The 19,205-nt window shown below is 29.6% G+C and overlaps 2 protein-coding genes across 3 annotated transcripts in view; one reads left to right on the top strand and one right to left on the bottom strand.

The window, feature by feature from the left end:
• The window catches only part of LOC106691590 (beta-lactamase-like protein 2 homolog), a 10,244-nt gene extending 9,695 nt beyond the window's left edge, over positions 1 to 549 (top strand). For both annotated transcript variants that reach the window (XM_067047169.1, XM_067047166.1), the window contains exon 7: positions 290 to 549. The gene's annotated coding sequence lies outside the window, so the exon portion shown is untranslated. The remainder of the gene's footprint in view (positions 1 to 289) is intronic.
• Positions 1 to 17,659, bottom strand: part of mRNA-cap (mRNA-capping-enzyme) — a 19,875-nt gene extending 2,216 nt beyond the window's left edge. The window contains exons 1-11 of the mRNA XM_014437394.3: positions 17,112 to 17,659; positions 10,642 to 10,849; positions 10,450 to 10,561; positions 9,299 to 9,402; positions 9,146 to 9,221; positions 7,271 to 7,402; positions 4,043 to 4,144; positions 3,831 to 3,966; positions 1,691 to 1,816; positions 1,425 to 1,610; positions 1,216 to 1,316 (exon numbers count right to left, since the gene is read on the bottom strand). Coding sequence (XP_014292880.1) covers positions 1,216 to 1,316; positions 1,425 to 1,610; positions 1,691 to 1,816; positions 3,831 to 3,966; positions 4,043 to 4,144; positions 7,271 to 7,402; positions 9,146 to 9,221; positions 9,299 to 9,402; positions 10,450 to 10,561; positions 10,642 to 10,849; positions 17,112 to 17,303 — 1,475 coding nt within the window. The 5' untranslated portion in view covers positions 17,304 to 17,659. The remainder of the gene's footprint in view (positions 1 to 1,215; positions 1,317 to 1,424; positions 1,611 to 1,690; positions 1,817 to 3,830; positions 3,967 to 4,042; positions 4,145 to 7,270; positions 7,403 to 9,145; positions 9,222 to 9,298; positions 9,403 to 10,449; positions 10,562 to 10,641; positions 10,850 to 17,111) is intronic.
• Between the last annotated feature and the right edge of the window lie 1,546 nt (positions 17,660 to 19,205).

The following is a 19,205-nucleotide window of genomic DNA, read 5'->3' as shown; positions in this document are numbered from 1 at the left end:
AAACGAAAAACGACAGGACTTTTTGAATGCCCTGGTATTTTCTAAAAAGAAAAATTATAGCTAAGAAAGTTTGTATTTTTATGTACATGAATTTTTTTCAGTTTTCAGTAATTATACTTTTTAATTATGTGAAGTGTTTGTTTCTTTTTGTCAACTAGTTTTATTAAATGGGGTTTTAAATACTTTTTGCCGATACCATGTATCATGTAATCTCTATAAAACAAAACTTACAATGCATCCATTAAAAAAATTCATTAAATTTTCTATTAAAAACTTTTCTGTTTTCAAGGTACTATTGCAATTTGGTTCTATCCAAGATGATGCAGTTGAACTATTTACATAATTAAAAGAAGATAACTTTCATATATGATATTGTTCAAATGAAAAGAATGTCATCAAATATAAGAGGCACATCTATGCGACATTACTTTAATACATTACATAAAGTGTTAGGACAGGTGTATCTAATCGTTTTATAAAGTGTGCCACAACTGTACCACATTTTTTATAAGCTATAATAGATAATAAATGCATGTTTATGTGCAAGTACCCTTTTGCAAATTTTGATAGCTTTAACAGCAAGAAAATGAAAAAAAAAAACACCTACACTATAAAAAGACAAATAAACAATTGGAGCCGAGCCATATTAGCTGTTATTATTATATTACAATCATGTCAGCTCAGTCCATAAACAATTTTACATTGAACTTTGCACCAAAAGTGGTGAGGAAAGTCGAGTGGACACACTAAATATTTATGTAGTATATACAATACTATTGTGAATAGATAAATAGAGATGAATGGTCATTTGCAGCACATCATTCGAAAATCATGTACCAAAACAAATTATGTAAAAAAACTGGATTACTAAGAAAGAAATGCTGTTCATTGGAAACATTGGACAAATATGTGTATTTTAAACTGCTTTCAAAAGAAATTTTATTTCACCTCAAAGCTTCAAACAACTTTAGTTCTAAATTAAATTTACTATAATTAGCCAAATAAAAATGATTTAACTAATAGCATGATTAGTGAAATATCATGAACCAAAGTAGCATTCAAAAATATAAAATAAAGAAATAATGTGATTATATCAATAAGCATTTTTGCACGTATATTGTTCAGGTCATTTTCATTCAAAGTTATTTCAGCTTAGATATACCTTTTCAAAGCAACTATTTAAGGATAGGACAAATAAGTTTTCTTAATTCTTACCCCATTCCTTCTTCTTTTTGAATTTTCAACCTGAAGTCAACTGAATTATGAGATGGAGGTTTCCACTTCAACACCTCAGGACACTGTCCAGCTATGTAAGGCTAAACAATAAAAAAAATAAACAATGTTCAACCAGTCTGGCTAAGAACTTAGCACGTGATTCATATTTGTTATAAGAAACATTGTATCATGTTAAAAATTAAACTAACCTCTTCAGAAGGTTGGAAAATCAAGCCGTCTGGTTCATGTGTCAACTGACGGGCAAATTTTTCATCTAGAAATTTATGAGCCATCCCACAAGGAAGAAACTGCTTAGCACGTATACTGAATGGTTCATTTTCTCTGATAATTTTACCAATTTCCATAGCTTGTTGTCTTGGTTTTATTATATCAGTCTTAAAATATGAAATCACATTATTGAATGATTATGTATTGATAATAATAAGGTTTAAAATAATAAGTGAAATATATTTACTTCTATTGTCTTCATTCGCTCCGGATGGAATCTAAGTTCTGAAACATCTATATCACTTACACGTATTATGTCATATACCAGATATCTCGGAATATTTTGTCCTTCATGTTTATCTATTACCATTTCCTGGAATCAAGTATAAGCTCAATATTTTTTTAAAAATAATTCCTTTTAAATCAAGATAAATTAATAAAATATAAAATAACTAACAAACTAATAACTTTATTAAAATAAACTTGAAGAATAGATATCAATAACAGGCTGTGCCCAATGAAAAACCCTCTGGTTTTGAATCTAAAAACAAGCTAAATACCGATTCCAAACTAAAAAGTGGTCTAATTTTTACAATCATAATTACTATTCATAATAGTGGCATTTAGGTTAGTTTTTAGGTAGTTGGTAATAGCATTTAACCTAGTTTTTTTCTTTGTTCGAAGTCAAAGTTTCTTTTTTGCACTTAGTCCATTATTGAAGTATTTATTTACAATTAGATTCAAAGAAAAGCATACATGAATTATGCTGCTATCCTAAGATATCTCAAAAAACTCTAACTTATAGGTATGAGCATTTAATACATTATTCCTAATAATTTCAAGTTTTTAATATACATCTTGTTTCTTCAATGATTTCCTTTTGATTTTATAATAACATAGGGCTGTTATTATAAATAATGTTAAAATATCACTAAACAGAGAAAATGAAAAAATAAGTCACATCTTTTAGGCTAAGGATAGAATGCATAAAAGCATAATTCAAATACATATAACTAAATAAGTCATTTTATTATTTTAACAACATTTGTATCTTAACGTGAAAGTATTTCATCTTAATTCCTAACTACCTTTTTTTTACCTGCCCAGACTGGAATCAAATCGACGCCACAACAGATTTGATATTCCTAAGGTGATAGCTTAACACACTACACTACCAAGGCCTAACTACCTAAACTAGATGAATGCACCTAGTCACATGTTGCATTTAATTCATTTTTATGAACTCTAAAGAGTTTTAAGAAAAAAATTGTTTATAATGAATCTGTAAGCAGTAAAAAAACATGTAATCCATTGTATGATGAAAATTTGAGTAAAACAGTATAAAATACTGTACTATTTATTTTAGTAATAATTGATCAAAACTCAACAAACGTGTTTTTCTAGTTTTCATCAAGATAATATGGTCACAAATATGGCCTTAGAACGTTGTTGGTTTTTTTCCAAAGCTATTGAACTCAATTTAAAAAAATGTTTGTGATAATTTTTATAAAACAAGAATATCAAGATTATAAAAAGCATGAGGAAATTATAAATAATGAATGACATATTGAACATTTTTAGCAGTGTTAATAATTCTGTTATTTTGAAATTGTGAATATATTGTTTTTAGAAATAAAATATATATATTTTAATAAAATAGAGTACAATGTGCCATCAATAAACAATTAAGGAATCCAAAAAACATATTTTCAGAAATTTATAACTTGAAAACTTCATAAAATGATCTCAATTTTCAAGATGAAGAGTAAGAGTTCTTAAAACAATTGTCTGCTTATTTCAGTCAAAACCCAAAACATCTTTTGAAGGCATAATGAAAAAGAGCTTATCATTTGAATAATAATCTATATTAAGATGATAGCACAGTATTTTTTTTTCCTCACACAGTAGGAAAAAAAAACTAATTTAATTTAAAATAAGATTGGATCTACAATAAAGAAAGCTTAATGCCAATAAAGAGCTTTACAAAATGAACAGCTTGCTGACTTGGACAAAGTGACTTAAATTGTCTATGAAGCCAAGCTGCTTCAATTAAGCCCAAAATTATGATGGTGAAGGAAAAGGGCTTAGGCTACTCAAAATAATAGAAACTTTTGAGAAAAAAAACATGAATCAGCAAAATATACATTTATAGACAAAATATTTGTATGACTAATTTTCTCATGACTTATTATCATTGATGATACAATATGAAACACTGTGGGTAAAATTTATATTTTACTAGCCATAGTTTCATTTCCCCTTGATCCACAGTTTAGTGTAGATCAATTGAAGTTTTTTATTTTAAATTATTTAAGAAAGTAAATTATTTTGTAAAGCATTGTAGAAGCGACAACATACTTCAGGTACAAAACTATCATATTCCTTACCCCATCTAATAAAGTCCATTTAAGATGAGCATCTAAATTCTTTCTATCCACAAATCGGAGCCCAGAAACTTCAAAAACATTGTTATCCCTATCAAGCATATACACTTGATTTTCATCTAGTATAGCCATCATGTACCTAAAAAAGGGAAGTTGTTACAAAAGAAATAATAATGACCAATAAAAATTGAGGTAATTAATTGAAATTTTGAAACCTAGTTCCATCTGCCTTCCATGAGACCATATAAGGTTTCCTCCTCAAAAGTTCAATATTTTCCCGGTCCAAGGAGACTGGCTGAGCTCCTGGAAACCCTGATCTAAATATAAAATTAACCATTAAACCAAATTTAGTTGATAATAATTAGAAAAAATACACAAAGAATGGTAAAAAAAAATTAGATATCTTTTTAAATACACTTATTTACCTTTTGTTCAGTTGGGACTGGGTTATTATGTTCACTTAGTTCTAATTATAAAAACAGAAAACTACACAATACTGAATTGAGTGAACTGCATCCAGTAAATATAATTCAGGTGATAACATTGTGCCCAATAAGATATGTAAGATTGTTGGGCTTAACTACGAACAGATCCCTAAAATATTAATAAACACTGAACCAACTGGTAAATGCCCAGGGGAAAGACCAAAACTAATCTTGTGGATTTGAGTTGGGACAGGCATCATTGGGCAGATGCTTTTAGACATCAACGAGTATCAAACCTTCAGGTTCACTCTTTGATTACAATTATTATTATTAGTTATTAAAATAACCTTCGAATTAAGTGAGGTAGCAAAGCGACTAGTTTGAAGAGTTTAGTAGTAAATTAAAACTAGTCACAGCATTTTAAGAACTTCTTACATAACTGCTTAACATAAAGGTAGAAAAATTCCTTATGGTTTTCAAGATTAAACAAGTACTTAAACTATTAGATTTTAAGAAAGATAAATTCACTGAAGAAGAGAGAGATAACAGCCTCACTGTGATACATGGGGCTTTAATATCAATGATACTGAAATAATGAACCATCATCACATATATTTAAGCTGGTGGTCAGTGAGGGCCTTGGAATGGATATAGCAATACATTTTGTAATCATATATTATATTGTTAAAACTATTTTATTAATTATCATTCCTTTGTATGTCAGCTGAAGGGTTTTAACAGGCAAATGCATAATAAAAGTAATTTAATTTTAAATCATTTTCTGTGGAGGACTTCCCTTTGACCCCAGTCAGAAATGAGAGTGGGTAGCATATGGTTCAATTTCCTGCTTAGTGATCCACAGACTTTTGAGTAAAAACCAGACTCAACACTATCTTATGAAGAGCTCTTTTTTCATTAACTCATTTTTCCTTACCTGACTGATTCGAGTAAGTATAATCCATCTGCTCTACTATTTGCACTCCCATACATCTTGGGGTTTTTTGCTTAAGTCCTCCATTGAGGACCTCTACAGCCCCACAGTAAGAATGTCAAGATTCATTTCTCAGGGCCCAAGAAGGAATCGAACCCACAACTTGTCTTTGACCAATCATTTCATTTTTAATAAACCAAATCTGCACCTAATCATTGTTTGTTATTTAATATGAGATATTTCAGGAGGTAAGAGAAAAATCCCCCAATTTTCATTGGAAACAACTGCCTCACCAACAAGAAACAACTGAAAACTATATTTGACATTGCTCAATGAATATAAATTTTCACTTTCTCCCTATCAAAGGTAGGGAAGCAATATATTCATGCAGGAAATGAATTTTGAGGAAATTTTTCCTCAAAAACAAAAATATATGTTATAAAAAAAAAATTTCAAAATAGATTCCATACATGGCTATAAACAAATCCAGATAAAGGAAACACCTAATAATATTAATCCAATTTTGATGAAATTTTCATATACTATGCTCATTGATGTCTCGATAATCCCATATTAATTTTATTAAATTATATCCATTACAATCGCTGTACATGTAATTTGGCACAAAGTTGAGGAGTAGTGTAAAACCATTCTAGTATAAATTTCAACATGTTCCAAGCTCACACATGCACAGAGGTATTTTCCTTGAAATGCCTACATTCAGAAATCAGTTCATCAAATTTAGGGATTGTTGCGGCCAACACATTGTTTTAAAATAAAAGATCAATTGTGTAACATGTGTTATTTTTTCAGTCAAGACTCCCATTGGAGTCCTATACTGCCTAACCATGGTTGGGGGTCAAAGTTTTTTATTTTATAGGATCTCCACTCAATGAAAAAAGTCAACGCCCCAGGCCGGATTCAAATCAGCACCACCAATAGACACTGAATTGGTAAGATTGTGTCTTAACCACTGAGCTAGGAGTGGCCCAACATATGTTTTTGTTGTTTTAAAAGCAGATGTTCTCTTTTCTTTTTTATGCTGTAAAAAAATAAACAATACACTTTTTGAGTCACTTTGTGTGCACACATCAGCTGCTATGCTTCTTCAATTTACTTAGCCAGCAATCAGTCATCTTTGCCAGCTTGGTCAATTTCTTCACGGCAGACGGAGCACGTCGGCTTATCCTCCAAGAGGACAAGGTGGGCGGACATACATCTTTTCAAAATCTACTTTCACTAGGACAACAACCGCAGCCAGGGTCCCATCAATCACCCACAGTAATATAAAAACTTTTTTTTTTTCACTTTTGTTCAACCTGCATTTAATTTTTGTAATATATTTAAGTTTGCTTTGTTCTTTTTTTTTTAGTTTGTATATTTTTCTATATTTTCTTTTCCTTTATTATGTTCACTTATTTTAAAATATAACAATAACAAAATTCGGCTGTTCGTTTCTTTTGTTTTCATTTTTATTCACAGTTGGACCAGTAAAGGTTCCTTTACTACTCTGTCGTAAAACAGGGATTAATATTAAAATGAACTAGTAAAATTTTTTTATGGAATTCCAACCACTACGTTCACTTACACAAAAGTAATAAATAGACATGTTTATAAATCAGAAATAGCTAGTCCCATATATTTTATCTCTCTTATTATATCTTAAACAACAAATCATTAACTTTGAAATGTAAGTAATTAAGTACCTAATAGAAATGTGAATCTCCAAAGAAGAGATTTCCACAAAATAAAATAACGAATTGCTTAATATTAGGAATAATTTGCTGAGCAGTGCTTCACAATGAAAATGACTCTATGACTAGATTGCTTCAAAAGAGAAACAGCTGTTTAAGTAGGGAATCCACAAATTGTCTGAGAGATAGGAAAAAGGTATTGCTCGGGATGGGCAATACTTTATACAAAATATTGTTTTTCATTTTCATACAATAAAAATATATTTTCTATAAAAAAAAAAAAATCTGGTTTCATCTTACATACCTGATATATTTAATTTTTAAAAGGCTACGACTGATAGGGGAAATGTATAAATATACACAGAAATGCTAAGTAAATTATTAAGAACTTACAATTGCCAGTTACACATGAACCGAGCTGTTTGTTGGACTCGATGGATTGTTTCTGTATCGGTCACTATCTCAATACCTTCAATCCCTTCCATGAATTGTGGAACTTTTCCATTTTTAAAACGTTTCTTTCCCCTAAGGAAAAAAAATAAGGTAAAGTAAACAGAATAAATATAAGCTTCTACTCTCTTTCTTTCTCTGATTAATTATTTGAACGGGTAGAAAAAGCAAAATAGGTAATGTAAATATCTAATTTAAGCAATCAACGGCCAATACATACTAGAGAAAGAAATGTCAAAGAATACAATGAATAGTTGAAAATGTAATGGTTCAGGAATAAGACTAGAGTAGTCTTAGCCAATATATAACCTTCATTAAATAAAGAGCACCCCAGTTACTTTCCTTCTTCTACCCTCAACTTAGTTATCCTAATAAACCATATGATTGATCACCAATGCAACATTTCTTGAGGAAACACTACAAAGTAAATGAGTGTAATTTCTGATTAAGTACGCCATGGAAACTGAAAATTGGCCTAACCAGAGCACAGTCCTATGCTATTTATAAAATACAAATATTTACCATAAATTAAGATTATTATTCTAGGAGGCCAAGGAACCAATCATGCAAATTATTTTACTCTCGCACTTGATTTTATAAATAATAGGGGTATTCATGATGTATTAAATGTAAAAAGTTGTAGCATGCTAAATGTTAAAATAATAGGATTGTGAGCAGCTTAATTATAAAGCCCATGTTATATGTTAAATCCAGAGGAGCTCCTAGTAGATTTTATGAGAAACTTGCTTTGTAACCTTGTAATCTTTATGAGATAATAAAATCTCCAACAGCTTCATCACATCTTCCCTCCATCTCACTTGTTCCTTGTTTCCTCACCTAATTTTTTCCCATAACTTTATTATTATTACTTTTATCTATATTACAGTTTAAAAATGTCCAAAACAAAAACAACACAAGACACTCACAGAAAATTCCTAGTAATCATACTAGTAAGTGTATAATGGTAAGGTTAAGAATACAATCAGAATAGTTTAACCCTTTGCACTCAAGGGCTCCAGAGCGGAGCCATTTAAAATTTGTCTTCAAACCCTAGGACTCCGCTATGGAGACAATGCATATAATTTTCAGTTCATAATATAAGGACAAAGATAAATCGTAAAAACTAATGTGTATAAAATATTTCGCTATTGGTGACATATGATGATTGCGAATTATTACAGTGGTAATATGAATGAAAACAACTTCGAGTGCAAAGGGTTAATACACTCTTTTGGCAGCTCTTTTCATTGTTTATTCTCCCAATATGATTAAATTAAGGACATTAGTTTTTGACTTCTTATGTAAGAGATGACACTAAATTTACCAAATTCTGAATAAAGTTAAGGTACCAATTATGACTCTAAGAATGAATTAATTCATTCAAAACTATCAAATAGATCCTCATTCTTTTTACTATTATTTCTTCTGGGAAGGGACATGAATATCTGTATTTCAATATATTATGATTAATTATAATCCTCAACTTGTAACTTTATCAGGCCTAGTTATGCTCAACATAGAAATAGAAATACTATGATGCTGGCCGAAATCCTTTCTTCCATATTGCAAAATTGTTGATGACTGATAGAAGATTGAGAGAAACATCTGAGAGTCTCAAACAATAATAGTACATTTCAAAACAATTGGGACTAATTATTAATAGTCTTCCATGGAAATAAAATTCTAGTTTTACTCCAATTATGAAAATACAACTACGATAATGGAATATTATCCATATGTAAAACAGATTAACTAGTACTTTAGAAAACAATAGAGGCAAAATTTAGCCTGAAATTAGTTTAATTAATTAGCACTTACCCTGAGGGTTCACGACCAGAGTGCCCACGTTTCTTAGGTTGCGGAGACGAATCATCCTCCGTACTATCATCAAACTCTTTAAAAACAACACAAATTAGTAATGAACTAAGCTAATCTGTACGAAGACAAATCTGTCAGTTAATTAGTCCATACCTAAGCACCAGTCTGGTCTTGGAGGGGCAGGTATTGGATCAGAGTCAGGTTCATACCTTCTATACAGCTCTTGTATATAGTCATCTTTGTAAATCCCAGGTGACCTATTACAAAAAAAAAATTCTGATTTATTTTCAATTAGTATCCACATTACAAATAAGGTTGGAATTTATCGAAAATGATAATCTTCTTGGTCACAGATCACAAGCGTCATAAAAAATATCATAATGCATAGACAAAACATTTTTTTGTTCATTAAACTGGTTGTCCTAATAACTACTTTTATTATTTGTGCATTTTGGTTTTTAAATTATTATTGAGCATTTACATGTAAAAAAAAAATTTTCTTTTTGGAACTTCATACCTCTAAAACATTCACTTATAGGAAGTATAAAATCCGATGTATGACATGTCAATCTCTTTTAAGGAGATCGTAACACCAAAAATAATAATAGAGAATCCTTCTCGGGCCAATCCCACCCCACAAAACCCCAATTTATTAACGATCTTATCTCATCTTTGAAGTATTTATTCAAAACTGGAAAAGGAGTCATAAGTTAAAAAATTAGTTAAATTGAGCAGCATTGAAAAAGAGGCTAAAATTTGAAAACGGCATGACACTATTGCATAAGGCCACTGAAATTTTCATCAATCCAAGCTGAGCTGTTTTCATCAATCTGATAGTTGATTATAATAACTAGTAGAGAAAATAAAAATAAGATAGAACCAAGACAAAATTCTCTTTATTATTTGGTAACACTTTTGACAATTTTAAAAATATCATTTTTAGTTTTGCAATCTAAAATTGTCAGAACCAACTTCTACTGCTTATAATGTTACTCCTAACAAGAGTAACCTACATTATTTTTGGTTTTATTTCATAAAATCAACACAATTTGGTAAACAAATTTATTTCAACCTTTAGAGCATGCAAATTACCATTTTTGATTGAATCTACTTATTAAATATTATCATAACTTCATTTATTATTTAAATGAAATTCACTAATGCACTTGGGCATTCAGTAAGCCAAACAAAGAAGTGAGGAATGCCCAAAGAAGGAATGAACAAAGAATTGTTTTGCATGAAAACAGTAACAGTAACACTGTTATTGTTTTCATGCAAAATGATGACTTAAATTTCTGCAGTACCTGTGTTTGGAAAATTCATTTATTGCTGCTTCAAGTCCCCAATCCATCTCTTGAACTAAATATGATACTATGAGGAAACCTGTTCGGTTGAATCCATGAGTACAATGAACACCTAAATGAAAAATAAAATATATCAACAAAGTAGGAATTCGTATCTTTCAAATCAAATTCAATACATTTCATTTCAATTACCTATAATACTGAGAGGGTCTCTGTGACTGAATTCATTACAAAATCTAATAAAAGTATCAGTGGTTTCTTGATCTGGTGTTTCACCATGTCCTCTACATTGGAGTTTTACATAAGCTACCTCTTTATTATCACCGTAACCCCGTTTAATGTCGTTGGAATTATAAAATCTGTCTGTATTTGTAAGGTCAATCCAAAGGCCAATACGTTGCTTAAAAAAATAATTTTTTGATAAAAATAATCACATAGCAAAACCCAATAACAATGAATTATCTGAACAAATTTCCCTATTTAATTAATTCTATTCTCACTCCAGAAATAAAATCTATCTCATTATCACAAAATTTTAAAAGGGCAAAGATCCCCAATTACTGTAATAGTAACCTGACTTTAGTTCACCCTAAACTTTTAATGACTACTTATTATTCTTAGTTAAATATTCTAAGTTAACAAGTTATCAAGCATTCATAATCAATGTACTACATCATAATATGGCTTTATGAACCAATTGTATATAATTCCAGTGAATTTGGTTCATGTTGTTACTTCAGAAAATAAGACTATGCAAAAGTATAAATATTCAAATTCATAATGGTTTAAAAAACATTTAAATTATTTTATGATCCCTTCGAATATTGCGTAACTAGCTTTATCAATGAATAATAATCACAAAACAAATGTTGAACACTTGAAAAGAAAAAAAATACATTAATCTCATTCCATTCTGTTTTATCAAATGGATGAATATCAAATTATATCTTGTTTAGGGATATAAACTTTCAATATATCTATTAATTAAATCTTTTTTTCTTTACTTTTTTCCTTTCATTCTCGGTATAAATTCTAAAACAGTTTAAAACAACTTAGCAATTTTGATAGGTTATAAAAAAACAAACAAAAATCAAATCAATCTTGAACATGAATGAATCAAAGAAAATATCTATCATAATTAAGATGACCATAAGAATACAGTATGGGTTGCATTCAAGGTAGCACTAAAAATGGTTTACATTATTTAGTGTTACTTTATAACCTAATTGAAGAACCATCACATAGGTGATCAAATGATGAAAAATCAAGAATATATATATATTGTAGTACATATCCTAACATAACTTCAAACGTTCAATTAGGATTTTCACCAACATTATTTAAGATTATATTTGATTTTTCATCATCAGACCCACCCTTGGGATGCTTTTTTAATTAGAACACACCCTTATCCTTGAAGACCACCTAGACCATCTTTTTCTTGATTTAAAATATGGTCAACTGTAAATACATAACTTTATTAGGTACAGGTCATTAAAAAAATAACTTTTTTCTCTTTTAACACTATTTCCATTTTGTATCTGTATACAGGGTTAAGTGGCTAAACTGAAAATATGAACTAAGGATCTCAAAACAAGAAATTTCCTCTGAAGGTATGTCCGCAAACGCTTTGTTTAGGAGACATTCACATTTAAAGATTTTCATTGTTATGAATTAATTATATTATATATGAAATAAATAAAACCTATTTATTTGTTCTAACTACTTTACTAATTAAATGTAAACATTAAGATTTATATTAAATGTTGTTGAAAGTGAAGGTATGTCCTCAAACGCTTTGTTTAGAAGATGGATTAGATAGAATACTAATAAAGCCTTTTATCCCTAACTGTATAAAAACTATTGGCAACATACGGATTAATACTATTAGGAATCAACATTGAGAACTGTCAATAACAATTATCATTTTGTAAGAGTTTTTCGCTAAGTACTCATTATGCCTTCAATTTATACTCCTGGTGAATATGCCGATATGGTGTTTGTGAACGGTTTTTGCAATGCTAATGCTAATGCAACCCATCGTGAATATGCCAGGCGATTTCTGAATAGAAGATTATCGAACAAGTCTATCTTTAGATCCACATTTCAACGTCTTAGAGAGACTGATACATTTGAATGTTTATAATGTTGATACATTTCAAGAAACATTCTCAGTACAGATGAAGCTACCTTCACAAGAAGAGGTATCTTGAATCAGAAAAATAATCACCTCTGATCACAGGAAAAATTCCCATGCAATTCGTGAGCATCATTTCAGCACCAGTTTCAGTGCAATATGTGGTTGGGGATAATAGACAATATTTTAAAAGGTCCACATTTCTTGCCACCTCGACTCAACGCGGGCACATTTCTGGAATATCTTAATAATTTTGACTATGATTTAGTTGAACATATTCCACTACAACTGAGAAGGAACATGTGGCTTCAATTGGATGGTTGTCCTGCACTTTATGGAAGAGGTACACGACAATGGCTAAATGTTAATTATCCCAACCAATGGATTGGCCATGCAGGACCAGTGGCTTGGCCCGTACGCTCTCCAGACCTGACACCACTGGATTTTTTTGTTTTGGGTGACATTAAACAAAAAGTTTATGATGATAAACTTTGTCAATGATCTTAATTCTTTATGAAGAAGGATAATTGAATCTTGTGAAACAATAACACATATCCAGTACCGTTCTGCCACTGCTGCTGTTGATGAAAGATGCCAAACCTGTCTTAATGCTCAAGGAAATCACTTTAAACAATATTTAATATGAATCTTAATGTATACGTTTAATTAATAAAGTAGTTGGAACAAATAAATAAGTTTTATTTACTTCATATAACCTAAATAATTCATAACAATCAAAATCTTTAAGTAAATCTCCTAAACAAAGGATTTGTGGACATACCTACAGAGGAAATTTTTGAGGTCCTTAATTCATATTTTCAGTTTGGCCACTAAACCCTGAAACACACTGTATGATGTGGTCTAATCTCAGAGATGATGGGCCAAAGAGAAGAAAGCTGTGCTGCAGCTACCCCAACTGATCACTTCAAATATTGATATCAATGAGATCAATCCAGTCCCTGTGATTAATTTTACTGAACTATCATTCTATACTCCCAAATCACTGATCACTCTTTCAATAAAAAGAACTAACTTTTTTAGTCTGTTAATGGAAAAATTGCCTACTTCTAGTTTGAAAGTACTTCTGGAAATCATCCTAAAGATTTTTGTAAAGAATTAGGTCAGGACTGCAAATTAGCCGATGAAGGTGAAAAAAACTGACATTTTAGAAGCTCAATGACCTGATTAGATTAGCCATGTAAGACAATAGAAATTATAAAGTATAAAAAAGAAATTATTGTTGTTAATAATCATCAGAAATAACATAATGTTCAGGGATGTAAATGAAGAATACTTAATAACTAGTAATAAATATGGACCTAATGAACTAGGTATTTTCAAGTATTCAAATTGTAGTGCTAAAACATTTTTCCTGGATTACTTAAAGATATTTTTTTATTTTTGACTATAATATCCTTTTTTATAAAATCTACTCTGCCAATTTTGCAATTTTATTTTGTTCTCATATTATGTGATCTTTAAGTAGAATATCAAAACAATGAAACAAATGGTTTACTTCTGGAAATAAAAAAAAAAATGGACATATTCAAGGTTCACTAGTAATTTTAGCACTGAACGTGCCTTGAACGAGTGTGCACTGAACGCCAAATACAGAAATGTTTACAACAAATTATAGGAAAATATAATAACCAATCCATAATAAAAAAACACCCACAATTTTAAAATATTTTTAAATGAACATAGCCTATTAATAAAATTAATTAAGTCACTTATTTGTACTATGTTTAAACAATTACGAAATATAATGGGATAAAGCTTTGTTGAAATTAAATTATTAAAGCAGCAAGAAAATAATTCATTAAGATGTGCAGAGCATTTAGTTTAGATATGAGAACTGAGATCGCTGACTAACTGTTAAAATGAAAATAAATATTTACTTAACGGTTTTCTTTTTTTAACTCATGTTTATCTAAGCATATTTCATTACAATCTAGAATATTGGCTCATTTATTAGGCAAAAAATATCTTTAAAATAGTAACCTTAAGTATAATATCTGTGAAATATAGAGTACACTATCATAGTTTTTTATCTAGAAATAAAATAATGAACCACTACTTATATATGTTGAAATCTTTGTTTGGGAAAAAAAATCCATAGAGAAATTATATATCTGTAAAAAGAAAGGTTGTCAACACTTCAGTTAAACACTTTTTACTAAATATGAAAGCATTTATTATGACACTGATTTACAAACATGTGATGAAACCCATGCTCAGTAGATAATTCCTTCCTATTCTTACTTTTTAAAAAAAATAAATTCTCAATTTTTCCAAAAAAAAAAACTAGAATCCTCTGACATTTTACATAATGAATGAATTATAAACAAATCAACCTAGTTTCTTATGAAATGAAATATAATAGTACTTAGTTAAATAATGATAATTAATTATTTTAGTTAAGACAACAGCATTCTTGATAACAAGGTTTCAATTACTAATAAGAATTAAATAGTATTGGTTTAATAATAGTATAATTGTTTGTTAATCCATTTTGTAAAAGTTTCCAACAATAAGCATTTCTAATCTATCTGTCAATGTACTTATTTAATAGAGTTTTAAGCAAGACCAAAGAAAAATCTATATGATGATAGACGGTAAGGAAACTGTGAATCATTGGGTGTTTTAGAGACGATGATTTTAAGAGTTTAAAATCACCAACTAACTAACTATTTCATTTATTATCTTTCCCAATCTTTATGTTTTAGCTAAAAGTTTTTAATAGGTAATGTACAATAAAAGTGATTAAAAAAGGATTTGTTAATCAACCCAATTTCTAAATATTTTCTGTATGGAACCCTCCTTTATCTAAAGTTTGGAGTAAGGGATGGGCTGCACAAGGATATGTAACGTTTGTAATACCTTAATGCATAAGGATACATAAAGATATGTAACGAATGTTTGGCTAAGTGTTTGCATACTGCTATGAGTTGAGAACTCTACTGGTGAAGATAGAGACAAACAAAACACATAAATAATTGATGACAACATTGAAAAATGAAATGAACATGTAAAAGTAATGCATTAGATGACAAACAATCACTAAAACTTAATTAATCCTGCTATAAAGGAAAATTAACTTTGAACACCCACTTGGAAAGTAATTGTCAGTATGGACTAATCGAACTAATCTATCTGACCATTCAAGAGATACTGTTAACACGGATAGAACAATGGCCTAGAATGTGTTCTTTATACACATGCTCTGAAAATTGTAACTTAGAAGATAAAAAGTGAAACCTGTTTCTGAACACAACAAAATTTTAGTTGAAGAAAAATTACCATCTATAAAAAGTAAATCAAAATTAATATCAATATGATTTTATTTTTCTATTGGAAAAAAAAAAGATAGAGAATCGGTTTCTTTTTTAACAAAACATCCCTTTCCATTATTAATTAACAATGTTCAAAGCCTGAATACCTACTTTTCAGTACATAAGATAAGCATAATAATTATACATTTTCCCTTGAACATTAGGAATGTTTCATAATAACAAACAAAGAAACATCATATTTCCTAATCAAATTTTGACTAGCATGGAAATAGATGGTACATACTTGAAAAAAATAAGTACAAAACAGCTTTACCAACCAAATATCAACATAAATTAATAGAAACTAACTAATATCTCATGATGGTGCAATAACTTTCACTAATATAATTTTGAATTATATTAGATTATATTGATATTGAACCAAAAACCAAATTAAATTATAGAAACATAACTAATATCTTGTGATGGTGCAATAACTTTCACTAGTATAATTTTGTACAACCCAAAGGTAAATATATGTATTGAATAATTCTTATACTCATATTCATACAATATATGCATATATGATATTTCTGTAATACATGATATTGAACCTATAGTCATTTTATATCAATACGATGATATTTATATTAATAAATACAATATCATTGAATTTAAACAGCAGGTGATATTTTCACAAATAGGTATCATACTGAAAATATAAGAATTAAAATAATAAGTTTATTCAATGGTAAGACCCAGGACAGTCTAAGGACAGAACAATCTAAGAGAATAATTAAAACATAATGGATTAAGACATGAGTGATAAATAGTCTATCTTCATTATGTTTTAAACTCTGGTATATAGTTTTCAGACCTCTGATAAAGGCTGAAGTTTTGAAATAAAAAACAGTAAAAAAAAAAAAAAATTTACAGTAGATTTTATTTCCTCATGTACTCCTAACCATCAATTCTTAGATCTCACCAACAAGTTAGTAATACCTGCATAACTATCATTTTTCATTAGAATTATTCCAATCAAAATAAATGATCCAAAACATCCAAATTAATAAAGTTAAAAAAACTTGCTGTCACTAAAAACAATAAAAAAATAAATCCTCAACAGAAAATCCAAAGTTTTGAAAACAGTCTGAGTAATGAAAACAAAGTTAACCTTAATAAGGAATTAAAGAATACGTGATAAAATCTTGCAAGGGAAAAAGGAAAAATAAAAACATTTAAAAGATTGTTACCCCATAGCTCTTTGTAAGACTAAATAACATTTTTGGTGTAAATGTGCAGTCTGCAGGAACCTGATTTTCAAATTGTTCACTTAAAGGTGTTTTAAAAGCCAAGAATCTGTCAGCAATCAAGCTAGAAGATTTTCTAGGGCAATGTAGCCATCTATCAGGTACTCGGCCTGGTCCTCTTGAGTTCTTACTCATTTTTCTAGATTCAGGTAGGAATAAGTCAGAAAGTGCAATGAAACATCTATACTTCCTGACTTGAAGGTGAGAAAAAACAAAACTTGATAGATATAATAATCTGAATAAGTTAAAATTTTAAATAATAATTGCTTTAAGGTAAACCACAGCAAATAAATACTATTGCTCCTCAATTTGTTCACAGCCTTTAACCTCCAAAATTAAAAAATATACACATTTATCTTTATTTTCGGACATCATAAAAACATTAACAATCAAACAAATATGGAAGCATCAACTAAATTTTCAAATCAAAACGAATTTGCTCCAATACTTTCCACAAACCACAACCATCTGTGAAAGTAAACAGAACAACCTTCAGAACATCAGCTAAGAGGTAGAAGCACCATGGTTTCCAAAAAGTTAATAAGGTGTAGAAACACTCAGATTCATCTTATTTTTCGTCCGTGACTTATTTTTAAAATGCACTTGTAGAGTATGAAATCTGGCGATATAACTTATTTCTATCTCGTTAGTGACAATACTTCAATTAGTTTTTTTTATTATTGAAACACATAATAAAGTCGGGTGGGTTAAAGTGATCATGTGATATTTTGCTAAAATAAGGTTTGTTGCTATCAACCTGTTTCTGGACTACATCCACTCTTCAGAAATGAAAAAATCTTGGAATCATCGAAAATCATTTGTAATTATCGATGATTATTTGTAATTCCACGATTTAATCAATACCGAAGCGTAAATTTGAATCAAGAACCGTAGATGATATTATTCAAATAGTTGTGTATCTTAGTAAATGATAAATGAAACTACTAAGAACTTGAACACTTATATATTAATACAGAATATAGGAACATATATGAACTTAATAATACAATTGACAAAACATTCACAATGTAACACTCTGAGGTTTTCCCACCTAGTCCTAAAGAGATTTGCTTTCAATGACTTCTAATCCCTGTAAGGTATTTGCTTACAGTCCAGAGTGTAGCCAATCCTACAAGTTTTCATTGTAGGTCCTCACGATATAGGAAGGATGAGAGATCCAGAGAAGGCAGAGTGGGACAATAACACTGTTCAATTACCCAAAAATAACAACAGAATATAATGATCCATTGATGTGTATTGCTGCATCCTATGGAAGTGACTCCGTGAGGCGGATTGTAGTCAATTGTTACGATTGCCATAGAGATGTCTCTGGGCTTAAAAATGCCATCGAGAAAAGTTACATATAAGATGTTAGCTTTTACTTTTAATCGGATTCTGTTAAGTCTGTAACAACAACTTCTGACTGTCCGAAACTGTATAGAGTATGCGCAATAAATATTTTGGGAGATAAAAACCCGTATTACGCATGCTTCGTACAGATTGGGACTGCTAGAAGTGTTTGTTGTAACAGACCTAACGTAATCATTATTTTTCAAATAATACGTTTAGAAATATTACTATATATAAAATGATTATTACATGTATAAAATTAAATTATTTACAAGAAATAATACAAATATCAATACATGGGGTTTTTTGATGATCGTAGTTCACGTCTTAGTTGTTAGGTCGCGTCATGTCGGCCCTTAACGGTTCTATCGGCAGCTAGATCGGTGACTAACAGATAGTAGCAGTGTGGCTACAATCAGTACGGTCTTCAGTTATTTTTTTTTTCAATTTCCTTTTATTATATTAGTGGTGGATTTTATCCTTGATTTCTTCCTTTTTCAGTACATTATGATGGAATTTAAAGATATGTGGAAAAATAATTTTCACTATGCTGTTAGTAGATTTTTGCATATCATAACCAAGGATTTCGTCACTATATTGAATGCTCTAATAGTTTCGAACAGATCTAAGAGTTCTTCATTGTATTCACTGTTTCAATTATTTTACATTTATTGTATTGTTTCTATA

This window comes from Halyomorpha halys, unplaced genomic scaffold (assembly GCF_000696795.3).
Source record: "Halyomorpha halys isolate HHAL.00 unplaced genomic scaffold, Hhal_1.1 Scaffold52.1, whole genome shotgun sequence".
Classification (NCBI taxonomy): Eukaryota; Metazoa; Arthropoda; class Insecta; order Hemiptera; family Pentatomidae; genus Halyomorpha; species Halyomorpha halys.
Note: the sequence above shows the minus strand (reverse complement) of the source record. Positions and strands in the feature narration are given on the sequence as shown.